The sequence below is a fragment of the Thalassophryne amazonica genome, chromosome 1 (assembly GCF_902500255.1).
Source record: "Thalassophryne amazonica chromosome 1, fThaAma1.1, whole genome shotgun sequence".
NCBI classification, from domain to species: Eukaryota; Metazoa; Chordata; class Actinopteri; order Batrachoidiformes; family Batrachoididae; genus Thalassophryne; species Thalassophryne amazonica.
In genome coordinates this window covers 72,326,075-72,349,383 of record NC_047103.1, presented here as the reverse complement: position 1 = coordinate 72,349,383, position 23,309 = coordinate 72,326,075, and the positions used below count along the sequence as shown (strand labels likewise).

Here is a 23,309-nt window from a genome sequence, read left to right as displayed (position 1 = left end):
ACCTGCGGAGATGCCATCGGGTGTGGCGCACCGCCCGTTCGGCCTTGTTGAGGGCCCGGACGAGGGCTAAAGCCCATGCAGACCGTCGACGGTCCCCGGCCCCAGCAGGAGGTATGGCTTTCCACCAAAGACATTCCATTACAGGTCGAGTCCCCCAAATTGAAAGACCGCTTCATTGGACCCTTCCCCATCCTCAAGGTCCTCAGTCCTACCACAGTGAGGCTCCAACTCCCGGCCTCACTGCGGATCCATCCGGTCTTCCACGTCTCCAGGATCAAGCCGCATCACACCTCACCCCTCTGTGCTCCCGGTCCGGCGCCGCCTCCTGCCCATATTATCGATGGGGAGCCGGCTTGGACAGTTCGCCGGCTCTTGGACGTCCGTCGAATGGGCCGGGGCTTTCAGTATTTGGTGGACTGTGAGGGGTATGGACCCGAAGAACGCTCCTGGGTGAAGAGGAGCTTCATCCTGGACCCGGCCCTCCTGGCTGATTTCTATCATCGCCACCCGAACAAGCCTGGTCGGGCGCCAGGAGGCGCCCGTTGAGGGGGGGGTCCTGTTGTGTGGGCCGCTGAAGAGGAGGTACTGCTGGCCCACCACCAGAGGGCGCCCTGCCTGAAGTGCGGGCTTCAGGCACGAGAGGGTGCTGCCGCCTCAGGAACAAGCCGTGGTGACAGCTGTCACCCATCATCCGTGACAGCTGTCACTAATCATCCACATCTGGAATAAAAGCAGGAAGACACCTCCACCACACTGCCGAGATATCATCTTCATCTAGAGGTAATATCCTCAGCCTTTGTGGTAATATTGAGAATCTATTTATTGTGAGTGTTTGCACGAGTTCCGGTCCTTTTGTGGAGGCTGTGCAATATGGCACTCTTTTTCCTCTGAGGACGCGCTGCAAGTATTGAGTGAGAGGTGGAGGTGGAATTCCCACCAGGATTATTGCTGGGTGTTCACACACCCACACTTGACTGTCTTTGCTTTCTGCCAGCAGTACCAGATCCGACACGCTGAGACGGTGGCCACCTGGGGACTTCGGGACTTGGCGGCTCCAGTATTCCTCGGGTTCGGTGGTAGTGGAAATCGTGTGGTTCCGGTTCGTTTCCAGACGGGCGTCTCCTATCGTCGAGCCTGCCCACACGACACCTTTATTGATTGACTTTTGCACATTCTGTAATCTGCTGTGTTTGGTTGTGTCATTCACAACAGTAAAGTGTTATAATTTGACTCCTTCCATTGTCCGTTCATTTACGCCCCCTGTTGTGGGTCCGTGTCACTACACTTTACCAACAAAATTCCTAATATGGCCAGGGATTGTTTTTTCTCCCAAGAGTGTTTGGATGTGATAGTCAGGGATGTATGTCTCAGCCTCTTTCCATCTTGCTATATAATTTTCATCACACCAGTTAACTAGTGGTCGAAGCTGAACTGCATAAAAATATATCTTAAAGTTTGGGAGTGCCATTCCACCTTTATTCTTTGGCAATTGGAGCGTAGTGTATTTAACTCTGGCTTTCCTCCCTCCCCAAATAAACCTAGATACTAATTTATCCCATTCTATAAATTGTTTTGGTGGAATATCTATTGGCAGGGATTGAAATAAATACAGTAACCTTGGTAAAATATTCATTGTCACTATATTTATCTTACTACTAAAATCCAATGGGTATGTAGACCATCGTTCCATGTCCTTTTTTATATTTTGATTTATGTAGTTGTAATTAGCCCCATACAGATTTGAGATATTTTTTGGTTATATGTACCCCTAAGTATTTAATCTGTTTTGAGTCCCATTTGACTCCATATTTATGTTTGATTTGTATTGAGGGGGTGTAATTAAATGAGAGAATCTGGGTTTTTGCAAGATTTAATTTGTATCATGCATAATAATTGAGTTTTTCTATAATTTCCATCATTCGCAGAAAGGAGGTATCTACATCTGATAAGTAAAGCACTATATCATCCGCAAAGAGGCCAATTTTTTGTTCCCTATTTCCAACAGTTATACCCTTCAATTCCGTATCCTGGCGGATTGCTTGTGCCAATGGTTCTATATAAATGCCGAACAATGTGGGGCTAAGACAACATCCCTGTCTCGTTCCTCTACCCAGTACGAATCTCTCAGTTAATGATCCATTCACCTTTACCCTTGCAGGAGGTTGTTGTTAAATTGCCTTAATACAATTAATTGATTCTTCAGTGAAGCCAAATTTTCCTAGTGTTTGGCATAAAAAATCCCAATTTACTCTATCAAATGCCTTTTCTGCATCGAGGCTTATCATAGCTGCATTGTAGCTTTCTTTTTGAATTTTATGAATGACGTGTAGCATTCTTCTAATGTTGTCTTGTGTTTGTCGGCCAGATATAAATCCTGTTTGATCTTCCTCAGTTAAGTCTGGCATGAACTTTTCAAATTGTTTACAGATAATTGAAGTGTATAATTTATAGTCCACATTTAGAATTGATATGGGTCTATAATTACTACAATTTTCCTTATCTTTGTTTTCTTTAAGGATTAAAGTTATAATTGCCTCTTTCCATGATGGGGGTATCTTACCTTCTTTCATAATCCAGTTAAAAGTCCTAAGTAGAAGTGGACTCAGTTCATTTTGGAACACTTTATACCACTCTACAAGAAAGCCATCACTACCTGGGGCTTTATTTGTTCTTAACCTACCTATTGCCTTCTGTATCTCCTCCAGTGATATTTCTGATGTAACTATCTTATTTTGTTTCTCTCCAATACTAGGTAGATCAAGTGTATTTAAAAAATCTCTCAATTTATCTACCGTCGATGTTTGTGTATATAGTTTTTTATAATACTCCTGAAGATATGTTCTATTTCTTTTGGCTCGGTCATCAGTTTGTTTGTATTAGGATCTTTTATTTTATAAATTGTATTATCAGCTTGCTGTTTTCGTAATCTCCGGGCGAGTAGTTTAGTGGATTTAGGGCCCAATTCATAATATGCCTGTTTTGTGAATCTTGCTTTTTTCCTCTATCTCTTGACCCAGTATCTCATCTATGCGTCTCTTCAAAACTTGTACTTGTTCGTAAATTTTCTGATCCTTATTTTTTTCCATATATCTGTTCCGATTCTTTCAAATCTGAGATTAATTTGTTATATGTTTCTGTTCTGATTTTCTTCAAATAAGTCATCCTCGCAATTAATCTGCCTCGTATTACAGCTTTGAGAGAGTCCCATAGTATTGATGGATCTACCATACCATTGTCATTTTCTTTTAGGAATCTCTCAATTTCAGATTTAATGTCCTCAACTATTGTTTTATCATTTAGTATCCCCATATTTAGTCGCCACACTGTTTCCTTCTTTTTACTCTCAATTTGAATAGTTAAATATATTGCATTATGATCCGAAACATCTGCTACCCCAATTTTAGAATCTATTACCCTATAACAATCTGCTTTCTGTGTGAAGAAATAGTCTACCCTAGAGTGGACGGAATGTCGCATCGAATAATGTGTATAATCTTTCTCTAAGGGGTGGAGGTTTCTCCAGATGTCCACCAGTCCCAATTCTGCACAAAATGTATTGAGTAGTTTTGTTAAATGATTTTTAGTCTTCTTTTTGCTCGTTGTATCCAGATTGTGATTTAATATCACATTCATATCCCCTCCACATATACAGATTCCCTCAGTTTCCATTGCAATAATATCAAATAGGGACTTAAAGAAATGTTTATTACTTTCAGGTGGGGCATAAATGTTCACTAGTGTCATTAGATTATTTTCCACTTTACCCTTTAGTATGATATATCTTCCTTCTTTGTCTTTTATTTCTTTCAGGTATTCAAATTTAACAGAGTTTGAACTCAAGATTGCTACCCCTCTTTTGTGTTTACCTCTGTATGAACTATAATAAGTATGTTTATAACCAAATCCCTTTAGTTTCTCATGTTCTTGTGTTGTTAGATGTGTTTCTTGTAAAAAAAAGTAATCTGCATCTTTTCTTTTTTTAAATTTTGTCATTACTTTGGCTCTTTTAATTGGATTACCTAGACCATTAACATTTAGAGACATCAACTTAAGTCCATGGCCTTGAGTCATTTAGTTTGATGTGAGCATTTTCACTGCATCCCCTTAATTTAACAACAAAACTGCAGTATTTCCCCTGAAGCCATACTGTAGACATAACAAACACTAACAGCTCTAAGAACTCGAGCAAAAGAACATTACCTAAATAACTACCTGACTTCCAAAAGCAGGTGAACACCTCCCACACTACAATTGTGGGTTGAGGGAGCTGTCCCAGATAGGGCCCCTCTGTAGTAAGGTCTGGACTTAGCCAATAACACTTACTCATCAACATCCTAAAAGAACTTTCCTATGTAACTGCCGATCATTCATAACAATTAGGACAAACTAATATGCGGACAGTTTAGAGGAGTGCAATAAGTCTTAAACCAAATTATTAATTTTCAGTCTTATTCTTTTCGATTTTCTTACTCCAAATTATTAATTTTCAGTCTTATTCTTTTCAGTTTAATGCACTCTTATACCTAACATTGCCTTTATCTCCTTTGAAATTCCTGGAGCTTTAGTTTGGCTCGCTCCGCGTTGTCCTCAGAGTGACTGCTCCACTGCCACGGCAACACTTGCTGGAGCCGCTCTTCCATCCCGGTCCGGGCTGCGCCTCCTCTCCCGGGTACCTCCACCTGTAGTCCTTGCCTGTTCAGCTCCGCCGCCGCTTCCTGCGTGCTGTCGTATTAACGCGGACCACTTTCCCAGTGGATTCTGATTTTCACCAGGGGTGTCTGGAAACGGATTCCTCTCTCCTTAAGTGCTCTTTTAATGCCGACATATTCCTTCCTTTTTTGAACGATCTCTGTGGCGTAGTCGTGATCAAAAATAGTGCGTGGTTTTGGTATTGGAGTTTCTTTTTCCACGCTTCCTTCAGTATTTTCTCCTTTGTCGTGCACTGTAGAAAGTTCACCACCAGTGACCTCGGAGGTTTGTCAGAGTCCGGTTTTTGTATTAGAGCTCGGTGTGCTCGCTGTGTTTGCAGGTCTGTTTCTGCTGGCAAGGAGAGCTCAGTTTTCAAAAATTGTTCGATGAATTGCGAGGCCGAGCTGCCCTCTACCCCTTCTTTCAAGCCAAAAATGCGGATATTATTCCGTCAGTTTCTCCCTTCTTGGTCTGCCAGTCTTTCCTGTTTCCTCAGTTTCAGCGTCTGGAGCAGGGCGTCTTTTGCCTCCTCGTTCCAGCTTTCCATGTTGGCCACTCTCTGTTCAGCTTCATCTAGTCTGGTGGTTAGCGCTGTTAGCTCATTAGCTGTTGCTATGAGCTGTTGCTATGAGCTTTTGGTTAATGTTACTCATAAAGTACGCGAGTTCCTCCTTCATTTCTTTTTTGATTTCTTCTTTAAATGTGGTTAACTCCATTTTCATGTCGCATTTGAAGTCTTGAAGCTCTCTGACTAGGTCTTTCAGACCTGCTCGTATCATATCTGTAGCTTCGGCGTCCACATGTTCCTGCTCACCTGCGCCTGTCGCAGACATGGTTCCTCCGTGTTTCTCCGTTAGTTCGGGTTGTTCTGCCAGGTTTTTTGTAGTTTTTGTCCTTCTTTGTCTCCCTCCCCCTTGCATCTCTATTTCAGAGCCATTAAATGTATTTTAACATTGAATTTGGGGATTCCTATCGAGTGCTGATCGGGAGCTAATCCTTTATGCTGCCATTTTGGGCTGGATCAAACCCGGAAGTCGAATGTTGTTTTAAGTAAAAGTGATGTAACACAGTGGTAAACATACCACTGCCCCAGCTTTTTGAAATGTGTTGCAGGCATCCATTTGAAAATGAGTAAATATTTGCACAAAAACAATAAAATTTATTGGTTTGAACATTAAATATCTTGTCTTTGTGGTGTATTCAATTGAATATAGGTTGAAGAGGATTTGCAAATCATTATATTCTGTTTTTATTTACATTTTACACAGTGTCCCAACTTCATTGGAATTGGGGCTGTACACACTGTCCCAGTCCGCTGCCAAGTCGCAATACCCCGTCAGTTGTGGATATCAGCAGATAACGGCGGATATACAGTGCATAGATTGAGTATGTATTGCGTATGTAAGGCAGATGTCATTCGCAACCAAAATTTTGTGCAGCTCAAAAATCCTGGCTACAGAAAAACGTGCCTCTGTGGATAATTGCGAATGTGTGCGGATGTCGGCCGACTCATACAAGCATGTTTCACGGATATTGAGGATGTTTAGCGAATATAAACCAAATTTGTGCACAATTCATGCTCAAATCTTCCCAAACGCCAGTGGGACCGGGCCTTAAAGTTTAGCTTGTAACTCGAAAAGTGCCAAATCCCTCCAAAATATGGACAATATGGGGTATGCTCAAAACAGAGTCTGACACATATGTTAATAAATCATCTGCATATCCCCCCCCCATCTGCATATCATCTGCATATCCCCCCCCATGAATCACATTTATTGATGGAGATGATTTGAGTGCGATGGATAGGTTCTCAATGACCAAAGCAAACAGTAGTGGACTGATGGGGCATTCCTGATGAGTCCCCCGTGATAAATGAAAATACTGTGACTGTTTACCATTTGTTACTACAGAAGCCTTGGGTGAGGAGTATAGGAGGTTTATCCATGAAATAAAAATAGGGCCATATCCAATTTTTTTTCAGCATGTGAATAAATATTCCCACTGAACTCTGTCAAAAGTTTTCTCTGCATCCAGTGCGATAGCCACGTTGGGTACCGCACTGGACGCAGGAGAGTGAATAATATTTAAGAGTTGGTGGATATTTGTAAATGAATGATGTCCTGAAATAAAACTAGTTTGAGCCTCAGATATCACATTATGCATTGTGGTTTTCCAGGCGCAAGGATAGAGTCTTGGCCAAAATCTTTAGATCACTGTTTAGGAGACAGATGGGATGATGTGAACCACATTCAGTGCTAACTTCACCAGGTTTTAACAAAAGAGTAATTGATGCTTCAGTCAGTGTTTGTGGCAGCGATCCACTGGATAGAGAGTCATTAAACATATCGAGTAATAGTTTTGATAATTTGTTGGAGAATTTTTTTATTAAACTCAATTGGGTACCCATCTGGGCCAGATGTCTTACCATTTTGCATTGACATTATCACATTGATGATTTCTGAGTGTTTTAATGGGAGTTCAGTCTCAGTCCTGTGCATTGTGGTTATAGAGGGGGCCTGGAGGTTGTTAAAGAAGTTTTCCATTGCATTACTATCATTTGTCACCTGTGATGTATACAGGTTCGAGTAAAACAAGGTGAATGTGTCATTAATTTCCCCTGGGTCGATTGTTACTTCTCCATTCGTTTTCCTTATTTATGGGATTTGCTGAGCAGCCGAGTGGCTCTTCAGTTGATGAGCTAAAAGATGGCTAGCCTTGTCGCCATATTCATAAACATATCCCCGTGATTTTAACAGACGTCATTCAGTCTTTTCAGTTGATACAAAATTATATTGTGTTTGAAGGTCCAGTTTTCTTTTATGGAGTTCAGGGGAGGGTGAAATGTAGTATTGCTCCTTAATTAATTTAATAAGCTCTTCCTGCTATACAGTGGGGCCAAAAAGTATTTAGTCAGTCCATGATTGTGCATGTTCTCCTACTTAGAAAGACGAAAGAGGTCTGTAATTTTCAACATAGGTACACTTCAACTATGAGAGACAAAATGAGAACAAAAATCCAGAAAATCACATTGTAGGATTTTTAAAGAATTGTAAGTTATGGTGTATTTGGTCACCACAAACAAGCAAGATTTCTGGCTCTCACAGACCTGCAACTTCTTGTTTAAGAAGTTCTTCTGTCCTCCACCTGTTACCTGTATTAATGGCACCTGTTTGAACTTATCTGTATAAAAGACACCTGTCCACAGCCTCAAACAGTTAGACTCCAAACTCAACCATGGCCAAGACCAAAGAGCTGTCGAAGGAAACCAGGAAGAAAATTGTAGATGTGCACCAGGCTGGGAAGAGTGACTCTACAATAGTCAAGTAGGTTAGTGTGAATAAATCAACTGTGGGAGCAATTGTAAGAAAATGGAAGACATACAAGACTATTGCTAATCTCCCATGATCTGGAGCTCCACGCAAAATGTCATCCCATGGGGTCAAAATGATCATGAGAATGGTGAACAAAAATCCCAGAACTACACGGAGGGACCTGATGATTGACCTGCAGAGAGCTGGGACCAAAGTAACAAAGGCTACACACTACACAGAGAGGGACTTAAATCCTGCAGTGCCAGGCGTGTCCCCCTGCTTAAGCCAGTACATGTCCAGGCCTGTCTGCCTGGACATGCCTGGAAGTTTGCCAGAGAGCATATGAATGATCCGGAAGAATATCATGTGGTCAGATGAAACCAAAATGGAACATTTTGGTAAAAACTCAACTCATCGTGTTGGGAGGAAGAAGAATGCTGAGTTGCATCCCAAGAACACCATATCTACTGTGAAGCATGGGAGTGGTAACATCATGCTTTGAGGCTTTTTTTCTGCAAAGGGGACAGGACGACTGATCTGTGTTAAGGGAAGAATGAACGGGGCCATGTATCGTGAGATTTTAAGCCAAAACCTCCTTCCATCAGTGAGAGCATTGAAGATGCAACGTGGCTGGTCTTCCAGCATGACAGTGATCCCAAACACACCTCTCGGGCAACAAAGGAGTGGCTCTGTAAAAATTATTTCAAGGTCTTGGAGTGGCCAAGCCAGTCTCCAGACCTCAACCTCATAGAAAATTTGTTGAGGGAGTTGAAAGTCCATGTTGCCAGCGACAGCCCCAAAACATCACTGCTCTAGAGGAGATCTGCATGGAGGAATGGGCCAAAATACCAGCTACAGTGTGTGCAAACCTGGGGAAGACTTACAGGAAAAGTTTGACCTCTGTCATTGCCAACAAAGGTTATGTTACAAGTATTGAGTTGAACTTTTGTTATTGACCAAATACTTATTTTCCACCATAATTTACAAATAAATTTTTTAAAAATCCTACATTTTCTGGATTTTTTCTTCTTTTTTTGTCTCTCATAATTGAAGTGTACCTATGTTGAAAATTACAGACCGCTCTCATCTTTCTAAGTAGGAGAACTTGCACAATCAGGGACTGACTAAATACTTTTTGGCTCCACTGTATCTGTTCATTTTATTCATCTTGGCTGAATATGATATAATCTCACCCCTGATTACAGCGTTCAGGGTTTCCCATAGAATACTAGGGGAAATATTGTCCTTTAGGTTTATTTAGGGGTCCGGCGGGCTCTCTCCAATTCCGGTGGTGCAGCAAAGACGTCGGGGTCCATAATTTGCATCAACAACTCTGACATGAACTTGACTGGATCTTTACCATCCTCGCTGCCTTCGGGGATGTTTATTATGCAGAGGCTGGTTCTCCGTGAACGGTTCACGAGATTGTCCAGTCTGTCCTGGTTTTGGGTTTGAACCTCAATGATGGTTGACACTGCTGCTGCTAATCTTTCAAAATTGTCCCCAGCTACAGACTCCAGAGGTAAGGCGCTTTTGAAAAGAGTCCACTGTTGTTTAAAGTGAATCCAATGAGACCTGTAGTTCTTTAACCGCTTCTTGGATCAAGAATGAGATGTCATCCTGGAGTGAGGTCCTCTGTTTTGCAAATTCTGCATCGCAATGGGCGCAGAAGTTGCAGGTTCTTTAGATGTTGAAGCTTTGGTTGATATCGGTGTGCTGCTAGCCACAAACAATGCTAGCTTCCCTGCATCACTCGTGGCCACACGTGTAGCGGGGTGTGCGCGGTTAGTCAATTTAAGTTCTAAGAATTGCTCATTTTTGCAAGATAAACCCATACACAAGTCTCATAAGAAATATTATGTTGAGGTTCTGAGAGAATGATTGGTAAAATAAAAAAGTATCAAAGTGAACCAGGAACCCTCTGGAGTGCATCCTCTCCCTACATCTTGCAACTGGAAGTCAATTTGCACCACTTTTGACCAAAATTAGAGCAACTTTAATTTTTTGACTCCTGTACAAACTGAAATTGACGTTTGTCACATTCATGTTTTTAACTCATAACTCCATAACATTCAGTCATAGATAGTTTACCTTTTTGGAATCTTTGTGATCAGACACATAATGTGGTATAGCTTTCATTATGATTGGAGCATTTTGAAATTTTGACCCCTGTGTAATTCTTGATTTAACCTCTCCCTGGTCACCTATTGAAAATCCAAGTGGCAAGTTGTTTTTTTTTCAAGAGTCACGTCAAAGGCGTATTTGTGCTGAATTTGATACTTGTATCATCATGTGGATTGTTTCAGATATATGCTGCAGTATATTGGTTATACAGTTTAACACAGTTCAACAATGGTCAAAATACAAAAGTGAATAGTGAATACATCTGAACCATTAAAGAATATGTCACATGTATAAGCTTCTAGCTTAAAGCAGTGCTGGAAGTAACACGTTTACTCAAGTACTGTACTAAATACAAATTTAATGTTATGGTACTTGATGGCAAACAGACAAGAGATGAAAAATTTCACAAAATGTTTTTGAGAGAAACCTCTTCTATTTTGCAGCTCCGGGACACCAGAGTTGAAATTTTATCTTTCTTGGAGAAATTCCTGGACAAGATTTCGATGAGAGTCAAAGGATGGGAGAAGACTTACAGCATTGAGATTAGAGTAAGACCCCCCCGCCTCCCAAATTCACATTAAATGTTTTACTCTTATCTGTGTTTAGCACTTGATTTGGAAAAATATTAGGAAAGCACTCATGTCTGAATTGAGCAAAGCAAGATTGAAACGATGTCTGTGCCAGGGTATACTGAAATCAACCTGTGTTGAAAAATAACTGAATAAATGTAAGGTGGAGAATTTTAAAAAGCATTTAATTACAATTAAAACATAAAAGTAAAAAATAATAAGAGTGGAGAGTCTCAATTGACTCAGGCAGCAGCCGATCCTTTAATGCTGAAGCAGGAGCACTTGGCCAAAGTGCCTCCACTCAGCCAATCAGCTGATTTCTGCTCGTAACACATGGACTCAAACAATCAGGTGCTGAAACAGGGCTGGGAAACTTTGCATCCATCCATCTGTATAGAGTCTTGTAAGCACAGTTCCTCCAAAACTCATTCATCCATTCATTTTTGGCCCCTTATCCGGGTCGAGATGGCGGTGGCAGTAAATGAGGCAGCTCAGCTCACACGTCCTTATTCTGGGCAAAGTTCTCTTAATGCTCTTAATAATCATCTTGGGAAATATAACCCCTCCAGCGTGTCCTGAGACTTCCCTGAGGTCTCCACCAAGTTGGATGTGCCTGAGAGACCTGTTGATCTCAAATTCTGCTGGAAAAAACAAACATCCAGAATTGGTCTCGCTTCACTACAGAAACCTAAATCTCAAGTACAAGAAGGTCAGGATGTCTTCCATTACTGAATGGTAAGCCAGCAACTGCTTACACTACAGAATTACAGCATACATATACAGATGAGATAAACAGATGGGCCCACCATAAACAGGCATAAAACATTTGGATGGATAATGAGTAAATAATGTGCAGACAATATTCGAACCATCAGCCAATCCATCAAACACCACTCAATTCAAAAGTCCAACAATCTCAACAGCTTTGACAAACTGGTAGGAATTTTACAAGATTACAAACTCCAGTTTTTTTAATATAATAAAATTTTATTTGGTTTTAAACATGAACAAGAACAAACAGAAATGCCAACAACACTGAGCAGACTATGTAGGAAGTAACTTAAAGGAGAGTTGCATAACAAACACAGAGGGCGGAAAATAAAAACAAAACACAACTGTTAAAATAGACACCGGCATCGCACCGCAAAGCAAAACCTTCCAGTCAATGTACAGTAGTGTTCAGAATAATAGTAGTGCTATGTGACTAAAAAGATTAATCCAGGTTTTGAGTATATTTCTTATTGTTACATGGGAAACAAGGTACCAGTAGATTCAGTAGATTCTCACAAATCCAACAAGACCAAGCATTCATGATATGAACACTCTTAAGGCTATGAAATTGGGCTATTAGTAAAAAAAAAGTAGAAAAGGGGGTGTTCACAATAATAGTAGTGTGGCATTCAGTCAGTGAGTTCATCAATTTTGTGGAACAAACAGGTGTGAATCAGGTGTCCCCTATTTAAGGATGAAGCCAGCACCTGTTGAACATGCTTTTCTCTTTGAAAGCCTGAGGAAAATGGGACGTTCAAGACACTGTTCAGAAGAACAGCGTAGTTTGATTAAAAAGTTGATTGGAGAGGGGAAAACTTATACGCAGGTGCAAAAATTTACAGGCTGTTCATCTACAGTGATCTCCAGTGCTTTAAAATGGACAAAAAATAAAACAAAACAGAGACACGTGGAAGAAAACAGAAAACAACCATCAAAATGGATAGAAGAATAACCAGAATGGCAAAGGCTCACCCATTGATCAGCTCCAGGATGATCAGCGACAGTCTGGAGTTACCTGTAAGTGCTGTGACAGTTAGAAGACACCTGTGTGAAGCTAATTTATTTGCAAGACTCCCTGCAAAGTCCCTCTGTTAAATAAAAGACGTGCAGAAGAGGTTACAATTTGCCAAAGAACACATCAACTGGCCTAAAGAGAAATGGAGGAATATTTTGTGGACTGATGAGAGTAAAATTGTTCTTTTTGGGTCCAAGAGCCGCAGACAGTTTGTGAGACAACCCCCAAACTCTGAATTCAAGCCACAGTTCACAGTGAAAACAGTGAAGCATGGTGGTGCAAGCAACATGATATGGGCATGTTTCTGCTACTATGGTGTTGGGCCTATATATCGCATACCAGGTATCATGGATCAGTTTGGATATGTCAAAATACTTGAAGAGGTCATGTTGCCTTATGCTCAAGAGGACATGCCCTTGAAATGGGTGTTGCCTATATATCACATACCAGTATCATGGATCAGTTTGGATATGTCAAAATACTTGAAGAGGTCATGTTGCCTTATGCTGAAGAGGACATGCTCTTGAAATGGGTGTTTCAACAAGACAATGACCCCAAGCACACTAGTAAACAAGCAAAACCTTGGTTCCAAACCAACAAAATTAATGCCAGATGTGAAGAAATCATGAAAAACTGTGGTTATACAACTAAATACTAGTTTAGTGATTCACAGGATTGCTAAAAAAGCAGTTGAATATAATAGTTTTGAGTTTGTAGTGTCAACAGCAGATGCTACTATTATTGTGAACACCCCCTTTTCTACTTTTTTGTTTTTTTACTAATAACCCATTTTCATAGCCTTAAGAGTGTGCATATCATGAATGCTTGGTCTTGTTGGATTTGTGAGAATTTACTGAATGTACTGGTACCTTGTTTTCCATGTAACAATAAGAAATATACTCAAAACCTGGATTAATCTTTTTAGTCACATAGCACTACTATTATTCTGAACACTACTGTACAAGACCCTTTAACAATAGTGTCTCTAAGGTTCCTGGGAAGGTAATCAATAAGAGGCTGCCACATTTCTGTAAACAAATTGTCATTGCCCCTCAGTTTTGCGCTTATTCTTTCCATTGGCATAACTCTAAAAATTTAATTATACCACTCAGGTTTGTCCATTATCCACTTATTCAGGATACATTTCTGAGCCAAAGAGAGAACCTTCTTGAGTAATGTACCGTTGAAGTATGTAGTTAGCTGGCAGTCCTAATAAAAACTGACCGGGGTCCAAAATGAGTTTACATTTAAAAAAAAATGCACCAATCTCCTTTGCTACCAGAAACCAAAATCTTGATATTTTAGGACATGAACAGTGGTGGGCACAGCTAACCAAAAAGTTAGCTTTGATAACTGGTAATCAGCTAACTGAAAAGTTATCTTTTTTAAACCGATACCTTTCAATTTTGCCTCCCATACGCTCTCAGCTACTAAGAAGCTGATTTTGAGTTTAAACACCGCTAAAGCTTCTAATAGAACCAACAGCCATCACAAACCCAAACAGCCAATGAGCCAGTGCTTCTGTCTTTGTGCGCTCTGCCCCCTGCTTTAGTGAAGTGTCATTTACCTTGACAGGATACAGTGGTCCAGCGATGAGGCAGAGGTCTTGAAATTTAAAGCAGGATTGAATTATGGTTTTGGTTTATAAATAAAATTATTCTAGATAGAATAACTACATTAATGTAAACTCTTAAAATGTACAAAGCGATGTATAACACATCTGTTAATTTTAAAATAATGCACTAATTATGAAGCTTTGAACATTAATACACCAAAGGGATTATGGGGATTGGTTGATTCATTCATTCTATAAATCAATGTAACATGTGTTGGTGTTTACAAATAAATGTGCTTTTGTAAAATACGATATTTTTCTCATTTGTATAAAAAAAGAAAGAAATTTTCAATATCCCGCGAGACAGCTCCTAAGCGCACATGTGATGACATCACAGCTCTATCCGGTTAGGGAGACAAGGTTTCTTTCAATAACAAGAACTGCCAAAAGCTTTCTTGTGTGTTGGAATTGTGTGGCGATAGGAATCACCATTTGAATGCTTGAATAATGTCAATCGCACAAAGAAATCAAATAATAGTGAAAACATGTTCGGTGCGGTGTTATAACAGATCAATCAGTCGCTCCGTGAGGTGTCATAACATCCGATCGGTTAGCGTCTCGGTGCGGTGTTATAACAGATCAATCAGTCGCTCCGTGAGGCATCATAACTTCAAGCCTGGTTCACATGGCAAGATAATTAGACTGATATCGGACCCGATCTTCCCCTTCCGACAATCTTAAGAACGCCCCGACAATCGTGATGACGTTCACTGTAATCTTATCAAATATTCCTGCCGTGTGTGGTGTGTTAAGAAGGACGTGAGGAGATAAATGTGACATGCAGCCAATCAGAAAGCGAGGTGCAACACTGTGATATAACCGGTCGCCAGTAGATGGCAGTGTTCTGTGCATTTTGACACCAGTTATATCACATGGCCTGAATCACAATTTAACAGACTCTTTGGTTTTTGGAGAAGCAACCTGGGCTTCTTCTGGCATTTTTACATAAAACAAACACAATAACAATGTCTATAAACCCAGACAATATATTCACAAGCGTTTTAGGCACAATATACAAAGAGTTTAATGCTGTTGTCCCTGTGGAGCCTGATCAGAGCGTCTCAAATGCATTTCTTCTGTTGTGAATACCCCTAATGCACTGAGCACAGCATGTCCACACTAAAACCTTCAGAATTAGTTTAAAACTACTTCCCCGTAATCCCCATAAAATCGTCCCTCAAAGCCATTTGAATTTTCCGAATGGTTACCACCTGGAGGTCTCTCACAGTTTCTGGAAAAAATTGATGCAGCAAAGCTCCGAATCCTTCAGACATTTATTCGCAATAAAAATCCGACGAGAGGGGTGGACCACTGCTCACACAAAGCCTGCTCACAGGCGAATGACGCAACCGACAGGCGTGAAAAAACTCACGCATGCACATGAAGGTTCCAGCTTGGATGATGCAATCACATGTGATTCAAATCCATATGGTTCTTGAAAAAAATAAAAAGGTCGGATACTTTTCTAACAGACCTCGTATTTGTTCAAAACATAAGGAGTTCTGTGCTGCCTATGAAAAATTCTTTTAATCTGTTACTCAGACAAACTGAGTAGATATCACGGATTATTCTATGCCAGTCCACTTCATTGTAAGAAAGACCGATATCCTCCTCCCATCTCTTAAGTTTCTCCACACTACAAACTCCAGTTTATGACCCACAAGTGACACTCCAGTTTGGAATAATCCTGACTTTTTACTTCATAAAAAATATTTCCAATCTTGTAATAATGAAGCGGTTATGTTTAACTTATTTTATTTCTGTTTAACTTACAACCCCTGGCAAAAATTATGGAATCACCGGCCTCGGAGGATGTTCATTCAGTTGTTTAATTTTGTAGAAAAAAAGCAGATCACAGACATGACACAAAACTAAAGTCATTTCAAATGGCAACTTTCTGGCTTTAAGAAACACTATAAGAAATCAGGAAAAAAAATTGTGGCAGTCAGTAATGGTTACTTTTTTAGACCAAGCAGAGGGAAAAAATATGGAATCACTCAATTCTGAGGAAAAAATTATGGAATCATGAAAAACAAAAGAACGCTCCAACACATCACTAGTATTTTGTTGCACCACCTCTGGCTTTTATAACAGCTTGCAGTCTCTGAGGCATGGACTTAATGAGTGATAAACAGTACTCTTCATCAATCTGGCTCCAACTTTCTCTGATTGCTGTTGCCAGATCAGCTTTGCAGGTTGGAGCCTTGTCATGGACCATTTTCTTCAACTTCCACCAAAGATTTTCAATTGGATTAAGATCCGGACTATTTGCAGGCCATGACATTGACCCTATGTGTCTTTTTGCAAGGAATGTTTTCACAGTTTTTGCTCTATGGCAAGATGCATTATCATCTTGAAAAATTATTTCATCATCCCCAAACATCCTTTCAATTGATGGGATAAGAAAAGTGTCCAAAATATCAACGTAAACTTGTGCATTTATTGATGATGTAATGACAGCCATCTCCCCAGTGCCTTTACCTGATATGCAGCCCCATATCATCAATGACTATGGAAATTTACATGTTCTCTTCAGGCAGTCGTCTTTATAAATCTCATTGGAACGGCACCAAACAAAAGTTCCAGCATCATTACCTTGTCCAATGCAGATTCGAGATTCATCACTGAATATGACTTTCATCCAGTCATCCACAGTCCACGATTGCTTTTCCTTAGCCCATTGTAACCTTGTTTTTTTCTGTTTAGGTGTTAATGATGGCTTTCGTTTAGCTTTTCTGTATGTAAATCCCATTTCCTTTAGGCAGTTTCTTACAGTTCGATCACAGATGTTGACTCCAGTTTCCTCCCGTTCGTTCATTTGTTTTGTTGTGCATTTTCGATTTTTGAGACATATTGCTTTAAGTTTTCTGTCTTGACGCTTTGATGTCTTCCTTGGTCTACCAGTATGTTTGCCTTTATCAACCTTCCCATGTTGTTTGTATTTGGTCCAGAGTTTAGACACAGCTGACTGTGAACAACCAACATCTTTTGCAACATTGCATGATGATTTACCCTCTTTTAAGAGTTTGATAATCCTCTCCCTTGTTTCAGTTGACATCTCTCGTGTTGGAGCCATGATTCATGTCAGTCCACTTGGTGCAACAGCTCTCCAAGGTGTGATCACACCTTTTTAGATGCAGACTAACAAGCAGATCTGATTTGACGCAGGTGTTAGTTTTGGGGATGAAAATTTACAGGGTGATTCCATAATTTATTCCTCAGAATTGATTGAGTCCATATTTTTTTCCCTCTGCTTGGTCTAAAAAAGTAACCGTTACTGACTGCCACAATTATTTTTCCTGATTTCTTATAGTGTTTCTTAAAGCCAGAAAGTTGCCATTTGAAATGACTTTAGTTTTGTGTCATGTCTGTGATCTGATTTTTTTTCTACAAAATTAAACAACTGAATGAACATCCTCCGAGGCCGGTGATTCCATAATTTTTGCCAGGGGTTGTATTGTGTATCTTATATTGTATATCTTTTCATATCTATGAACTTACTTTTAATGCATTCACTGAGCCTTGAGTACTGAAATTTTGTTTCTTCCATGTTCTACATGCTTGAAATGTCAATAAATGAACCTTGACATTGAACTCCTCTTCATCACTTTGCTTAATTATACTTTGGTCTAATTTCTGAATGTATTTGGGTCAGAAATTTGCCATAGTTAAAAATCCTTTTCTGGAAAATTTACAATTTAAATCAACAAAACAAATGCTAATGCTTCAGATTCCTCTCCTTTGATATTGGACTTAAATAGCTTCACAGCTTCAAAAGAGCTACTACCACATTTAACATCTAAATGTGACACTACAGTTAAATTTTTTTAATGCAGGACACCTGTATGGCTGTTTATACGAAGGAAAAAGGAGCCAAATGCAGAACTCCAGTGCTAGAGCTCCTAATTAAGGTCAGTTTCTACACTGCATCATTTTGTGTGATAGATGACCAACACGCTGGTCAAAAAAAAATCACTGCCATCAGAATTTTGGTGTTCTTCTTGTATGAGAACATGTTCAGCTATAACTTGTGAATACAGACCTTTAAGTTACATTTGAGTGACTTTTGACTGCTGCATTTGACTACTGCATCTTAAGCTGATAGTTGCCGTTGGTTACTCTTATTATCTACAGATTATTAGTCATCTATTTAAGGTATTATCTTTAGTTAATAGTCTTTGTTTTGTCTAAATACTGTCTTGCAATTACAACAGATTTTGCATGTGAAATTTCAACATTGTGGATTTACAGCAACTTTTAAATTTAGCCATTATTTAATTTTAAAGTCTGCTGACCTGCTATTGTGCTACAGTGGCACCAGTAGCCTAAATACCACACTGCAGTAATGCCACTGTACCTTGCCTTCATACTCACTGATTGATACCTGTCCTTGAATAAAAAAATTACTCAAATTCAAGAATTTTTTTTACTTGTTGATGAGACTTTCAATCCTTTCTACAGGTTCTTCAAAGCACAAAGGCTTCCACTGTCACTGCAGAGCTGAGAATTCTTGACATATACAACAAATTTTACAGTGAGCTTTGTCAAAAGAATAAATTGGCAGATTCAGGTGAGGTTTGCTTTGTCCCATTACCTCACAAGACAAACTTTATTCATATAATAAGCAACTACTGAAGCATGCTAATATCATTTTATTAGATTTTGTATATGTGTGTTACTTTTGCAACAGTACTGGGTAAAATCTATGAGTTGCTTGGAGTTCTTGCTGAAGTCCATCCCAGCGAGATGGTTAACAACTCTGATAAACTCTACAAAGCCTACCTAGGAGAGCTAAAAGAACAGGTATGTTCTACTTACTGGATGTGTGGCATTTTATCTCATCCTTCTGAATTCCCTTCTTTTTGTTTGTTTGTTGCATAACATGTTGATCTAAAGCATTTTCACCAACATTTTGTTGAAAAAAAACTTTTGTGCAATTTTAAAATTTCAAACAGGTTAAATACAGCATGAATGAAAACGTAAACAATAGGGTCACATGTTGAACTCTTATCTAATCACATTTGTTGAGGCCTATGTGATAATTGGTCTGTAGTTTCTCATCCTTCAGGTTAAGCCCCTGTCACAGTGGCGTATTCGTAGAGCTGCTCATTACAGCGTATCGTCTACGCTGTAATGAGCAGTTCTCCGCCCACTTCACGAGGAGTTTTTTCTCAATACGCGACAGTATGTTGAGGGTTACGCACGTAGGACATAAGAAATTAAACATGTTTAATTTTCTTCGGCATACAGCACAGCATGGAGCCTTCACGCGAGTACATGCAGTGCTGTGCTACTGTCCACTATTGTGAGCCTGCCCACGCTTCAACACGGTACTGTACGCCATTTCATATCTCCCTGTTGTTCTTCTGGAGCTACAAATACTGCAAGATTGTTGCTTCACTTTATCATACAGGACTCATTATATGAGGACTGTTTCACTGTGTCGCATCGTTTCATAAAAGCGCTCTCTCGCGTGCAGTCTCTCTCTCTCTTGCTCTCTCTCTCTGTCACACACAGAGAGAGAGAGAGAGGTAGAGAGAGACCGCTTTTATTTTAAGGAGTAGCGCACGGTCTCTCTCTCTCTGTGACACACAGAGAGAGAGAGGGAGAGAGACCGCGCTGTCAATAAAAGCGCTCTCTCCCAGTTTAACGAGTCACAGCGTTTCGTTCAGGGCAGCCTTTACCACAGCCAGACTCAGCAGCATCTGGACACAAAGAAAGTGATCCACCAAGAGAAAAAATAATAATAATGTTAAATGACTCTGTTTTTGAGCACACCACACCATGCAGTAGAGAACAGAGCGCACTTCCACAGAGGCAGAAAATAGCCCTGAACTAGTGCGGCATGGCACACGCGACTGTGTGCACAAATTAAAACGCGAACACACGCAGCTGCAAGTATGAACAACCACTGTTAAAGGCTGAGTATGCGCGTATTTTGGGCGTATTTAAATGAAACACAACGCCGCAATGAGCAGCTCTACGAATACGCCACTGTGACAAGGGCTTTAGTTGTGTTTGTGTGTCTTATTGAAGTTTGTGGTGTATTTGTTTCAGATGACATCTTCGACTAAAGAACCAAAACTTTTTGTCGTGGCTGGATGCTTGAGAGGAGTCACTGCTTTGATGGTTAACTTCACTAAAACCATGGCAGAAGGTGGGAGATTGTCTTTTCAATATTGATTACTAACTAATAGTAACTAATGACTACATATATCGTATTCATGTGTCGGAACGCCCTCAGTGCACTGAATGAAATTCCACCTTAAAGGGGGTTAGGTGGATACACGAGCCCGTGGGTAATATTGTATTCAACAAAATACCCACCCCTCCATATATTTCAACAAAACGTTTGATTTTATCACAATTAACTCACCTGTTTAGTGCCAGGCAGTACCAGATCCATTCTGCCTTGTGCGCAACTTGTAACGTAAACTCTCAAATTGATGTCATTGCCATGTGACTACTACATCTGTGTATGTGTAAAATAATTAATGAATTAAAAAAAAAAATTCCCATGCAAAAGAATAGTTTTTGTGGGTCACCTAGGTACATTTATGGAAAGACCAGCGCACACTGATGATATTGTCACAGGTAAGTTGTGGAAGTAATGAGAAAAACGTTGTAAAAAGCTAATATTTTTTGCATTGTTGGGGTCACAAAATTAGTGTTACTTACGGTGGACATTTAATCAGCTTTTACAAAAAACAAATTAATTTAATTGGGTGTTTTTCATTTAAAAAAAAAAAAAGGGTGAGTAGATGCTCAGGTGTGGGGGCGTTCCAATTCATGGATATGGTATTTACGGTTCATTCTACAAGGTACATAACTGCTCCTTGCTGCTTGTTTCTTTTACTTTGTAGATCCAGTAACATCCCAGGAAATATTTCAATATGCACTAAAGGCAATTAGTCCTCAGGTAAATACACTGGGAAGCTCCTGTTAGACATGTTATTGAACTTCTAGTTAAAATACAAGCAAGGGGGAATGAATGTATGTTTTGTTGTATAACCCATATGCTACAAATGTATCAGAGTCTCCCACTGATCTCCCTTAATCTCTGTTGTAGTTCTGTTAAGCTCGACTTCAACAGGTCAGTTTAGGTTAGGTTGAGGAGCATGCACGATAGTTGCACTTTGGGCGGCAGTAGCTCTGTTGGTATAGCGAGCTGTCTTGTGACCAACCCAATCCGCCAAAAATCTGCATATTGCCATTGTATCCTTGGGCAAGACACTTTACCCCCTGTGTATGAATGAGATGGTGGTCAGAGGGGCCGTAGGCACAGAATGGCAGCCACGCCTCCGTCAGTTTTCCCCAGGGCAGCTGTGGCTACACTCGTAGCTTACCACCACCAGTGTGTCTGAATGTGTAAGTGAGTGAATAATGCAACTTGTAAAGCACTTTGAGGATCTTGAAGAGCGCTCTGTAAATCCAAGTCATGATTATCATTATTGCTCCATTCCTTATGTGACGACACCATGGCGCTGGTCATGACTTTTGTTAACAAACCTTTTCTTGATCAGGGTCAAACCTTGGTATGTCCAGTGTTTTGAATTTCTGTTAAATGGATTTCCTGGATTGGGTTTCGAGACTGGTACTCCGTAGTCTCTGCTCTAAGGACACAAGGACTTTGAATTTTCAGGTGGTTTTATTTTTAATTTTTCTTTTCCCAGAGTGTACGCAGGGAGATAGTGTTAAAGTCACTTGGCACATGTACTGTGCACAAACAGGAACTCCTTATTCAGGAAAAACTAGTTTTATATTCATCAAATATACTGTATATCACTGGTTCCATAAGCATAATGTTTTTTTTTGTTTGTTTTTGTTTTTTTCTTTTTTTTTAATCATAGATGGAAATGACTCGCTATGCTGTCACCTTTGGTAAGAACTTCCACTCATGTAGCAAAATGGAAGTGTGAGAAATGTCTAAATAGTCATGGTGTTTGTGTTTCTTGGACAGCTGGGCTGAGATTATTTGCCAGACATGCATGTCAGTTCAGCAGCTGCCTTATGGACAACTGTCGAGTTTTGTTTGAGGTCATGTGTAAGCTCTGTGGACACATCAATGCTGAGATGAAAAAGACAAGTTACTCTGCACTTGAGGCCTTTCTTAAACAGGTAATTGAATTATCACATTTCAGTTTGGGCTACGAGTACGGTCACAAGTTGATATGTGGTAAATCTTGATGCAAATCATGTATAGGATGGTTCATGCCAAGCCGTCACTTGTCGTTATACGTCCTGGGTGGTTCTGAACGGCCACAAGCAGCATCTGACATGTTTTATACCATTTGTCACCCTCTTGCTCATCATGAAAAAAACTGGGACAGTGTGTAGCTACATGTAGTGAATTTGTCACAGGTCATGACAAACTTGTATTTAACGGTGGCTGGAAATTTTCTATAATGCGCTGCTACAAGTAAGTCAAGCATGACCATGAGCTCAACATCAACAAGTATGATGGCGGAGTTGTCATAAAATGGTTATGAGTTGTGTAATGCACAAGAATTACAATAGCGTCCAGATTTTTAGTTTTTGGTAACCCAGTGACTATAGGCAATCATTGTAGGCACAATGTAATGGAGTTTAAATAGTTGATGATATTTTTGCATGTGGACAGACACAAACACTTGCACTAATGCTGCAATTCTTATGTTGACTTCTAGGTTGCCATGCTGGTCGCAGATAATATTGAAGAGCACAAAACCAAGTTGAAGTTCTTCATGCAGAAGTTCTGTGGCATTATTAAGACCATGGAGTCAACTCATAAAGAGTTGTCTATTGCCATACGTGGATATGGATTCTTTGCAGCTGTAGGTCTATTGGTTTATTTTCTTTTGTAACAAAACATGCACATAGAATTTAAGCAGTATGCTTGCAGTTTTCTCCGAATTGTGTAATCTACAGTTCTGTTGGTCATAAGTTTAAAAATTGTTTCATTGGTTTATGTTTGGATAATATGACACACTATGTTATATTGTTGATGTTTGAAATTCAACATGCTGCATTTCCTGTTTCTTTCCCTCACTTTCTTTTTTTTCTTTTAAAGCCATGCAAAAAAGTTTGCCCTCAAGATGTGGACCTGATGTACATAGAGCTGATTCAGCGCTGCAAACAGATGTATCTGACGGAGTCTGATGGGGAGGATGACAGCTTCTACCAGTTACCCAGTTTCCTGGATTCCATAGCAAGTGTCCTCATTCACCTGGACAAGG

At 40.0% G+C, this 23,309-nt stretch overlaps 1 protein-coding gene across 1 annotated transcript in view; it reads left to right on the top strand.

Annotated features, from left to right (window-relative positions):
- LOC117507453 (DNA-dependent protein kinase catalytic subunit-like) overlaps positions 1-23,309 on the top strand; it is a 223,154-nt gene that overhangs the window by 39,331 nt on the left and 160,514 nt on the right. The window contains exons 3-12 of the mRNA XM_034167361.1: positions 10,568-10,672; positions 17,931-18,005; positions 18,556-18,664; positions 18,785-18,897; positions 20,152-20,251; positions 20,958-21,013; positions 21,945-21,975; positions 22,055-22,212; positions 22,761-22,907; positions 23,144-23,308. Of these exons, the coding sequence (XP_034023252.1) occupies positions 10,568-10,672; positions 17,931-18,005; positions 18,556-18,664; positions 18,785-18,897; positions 20,152-20,251; positions 20,958-21,013; positions 21,945-21,975; positions 22,055-22,212; positions 22,761-22,907; positions 23,144-23,308 (1,059 nt within the window). The remainder of the gene's footprint in view (positions 1-10,567; positions 10,673-17,930; positions 18,006-18,555; positions 18,665-18,784; positions 18,898-20,151; positions 20,252-20,957; positions 21,014-21,944; positions 21,976-22,054; positions 22,213-22,760; positions 22,908-23,143; position 23,309) is intronic.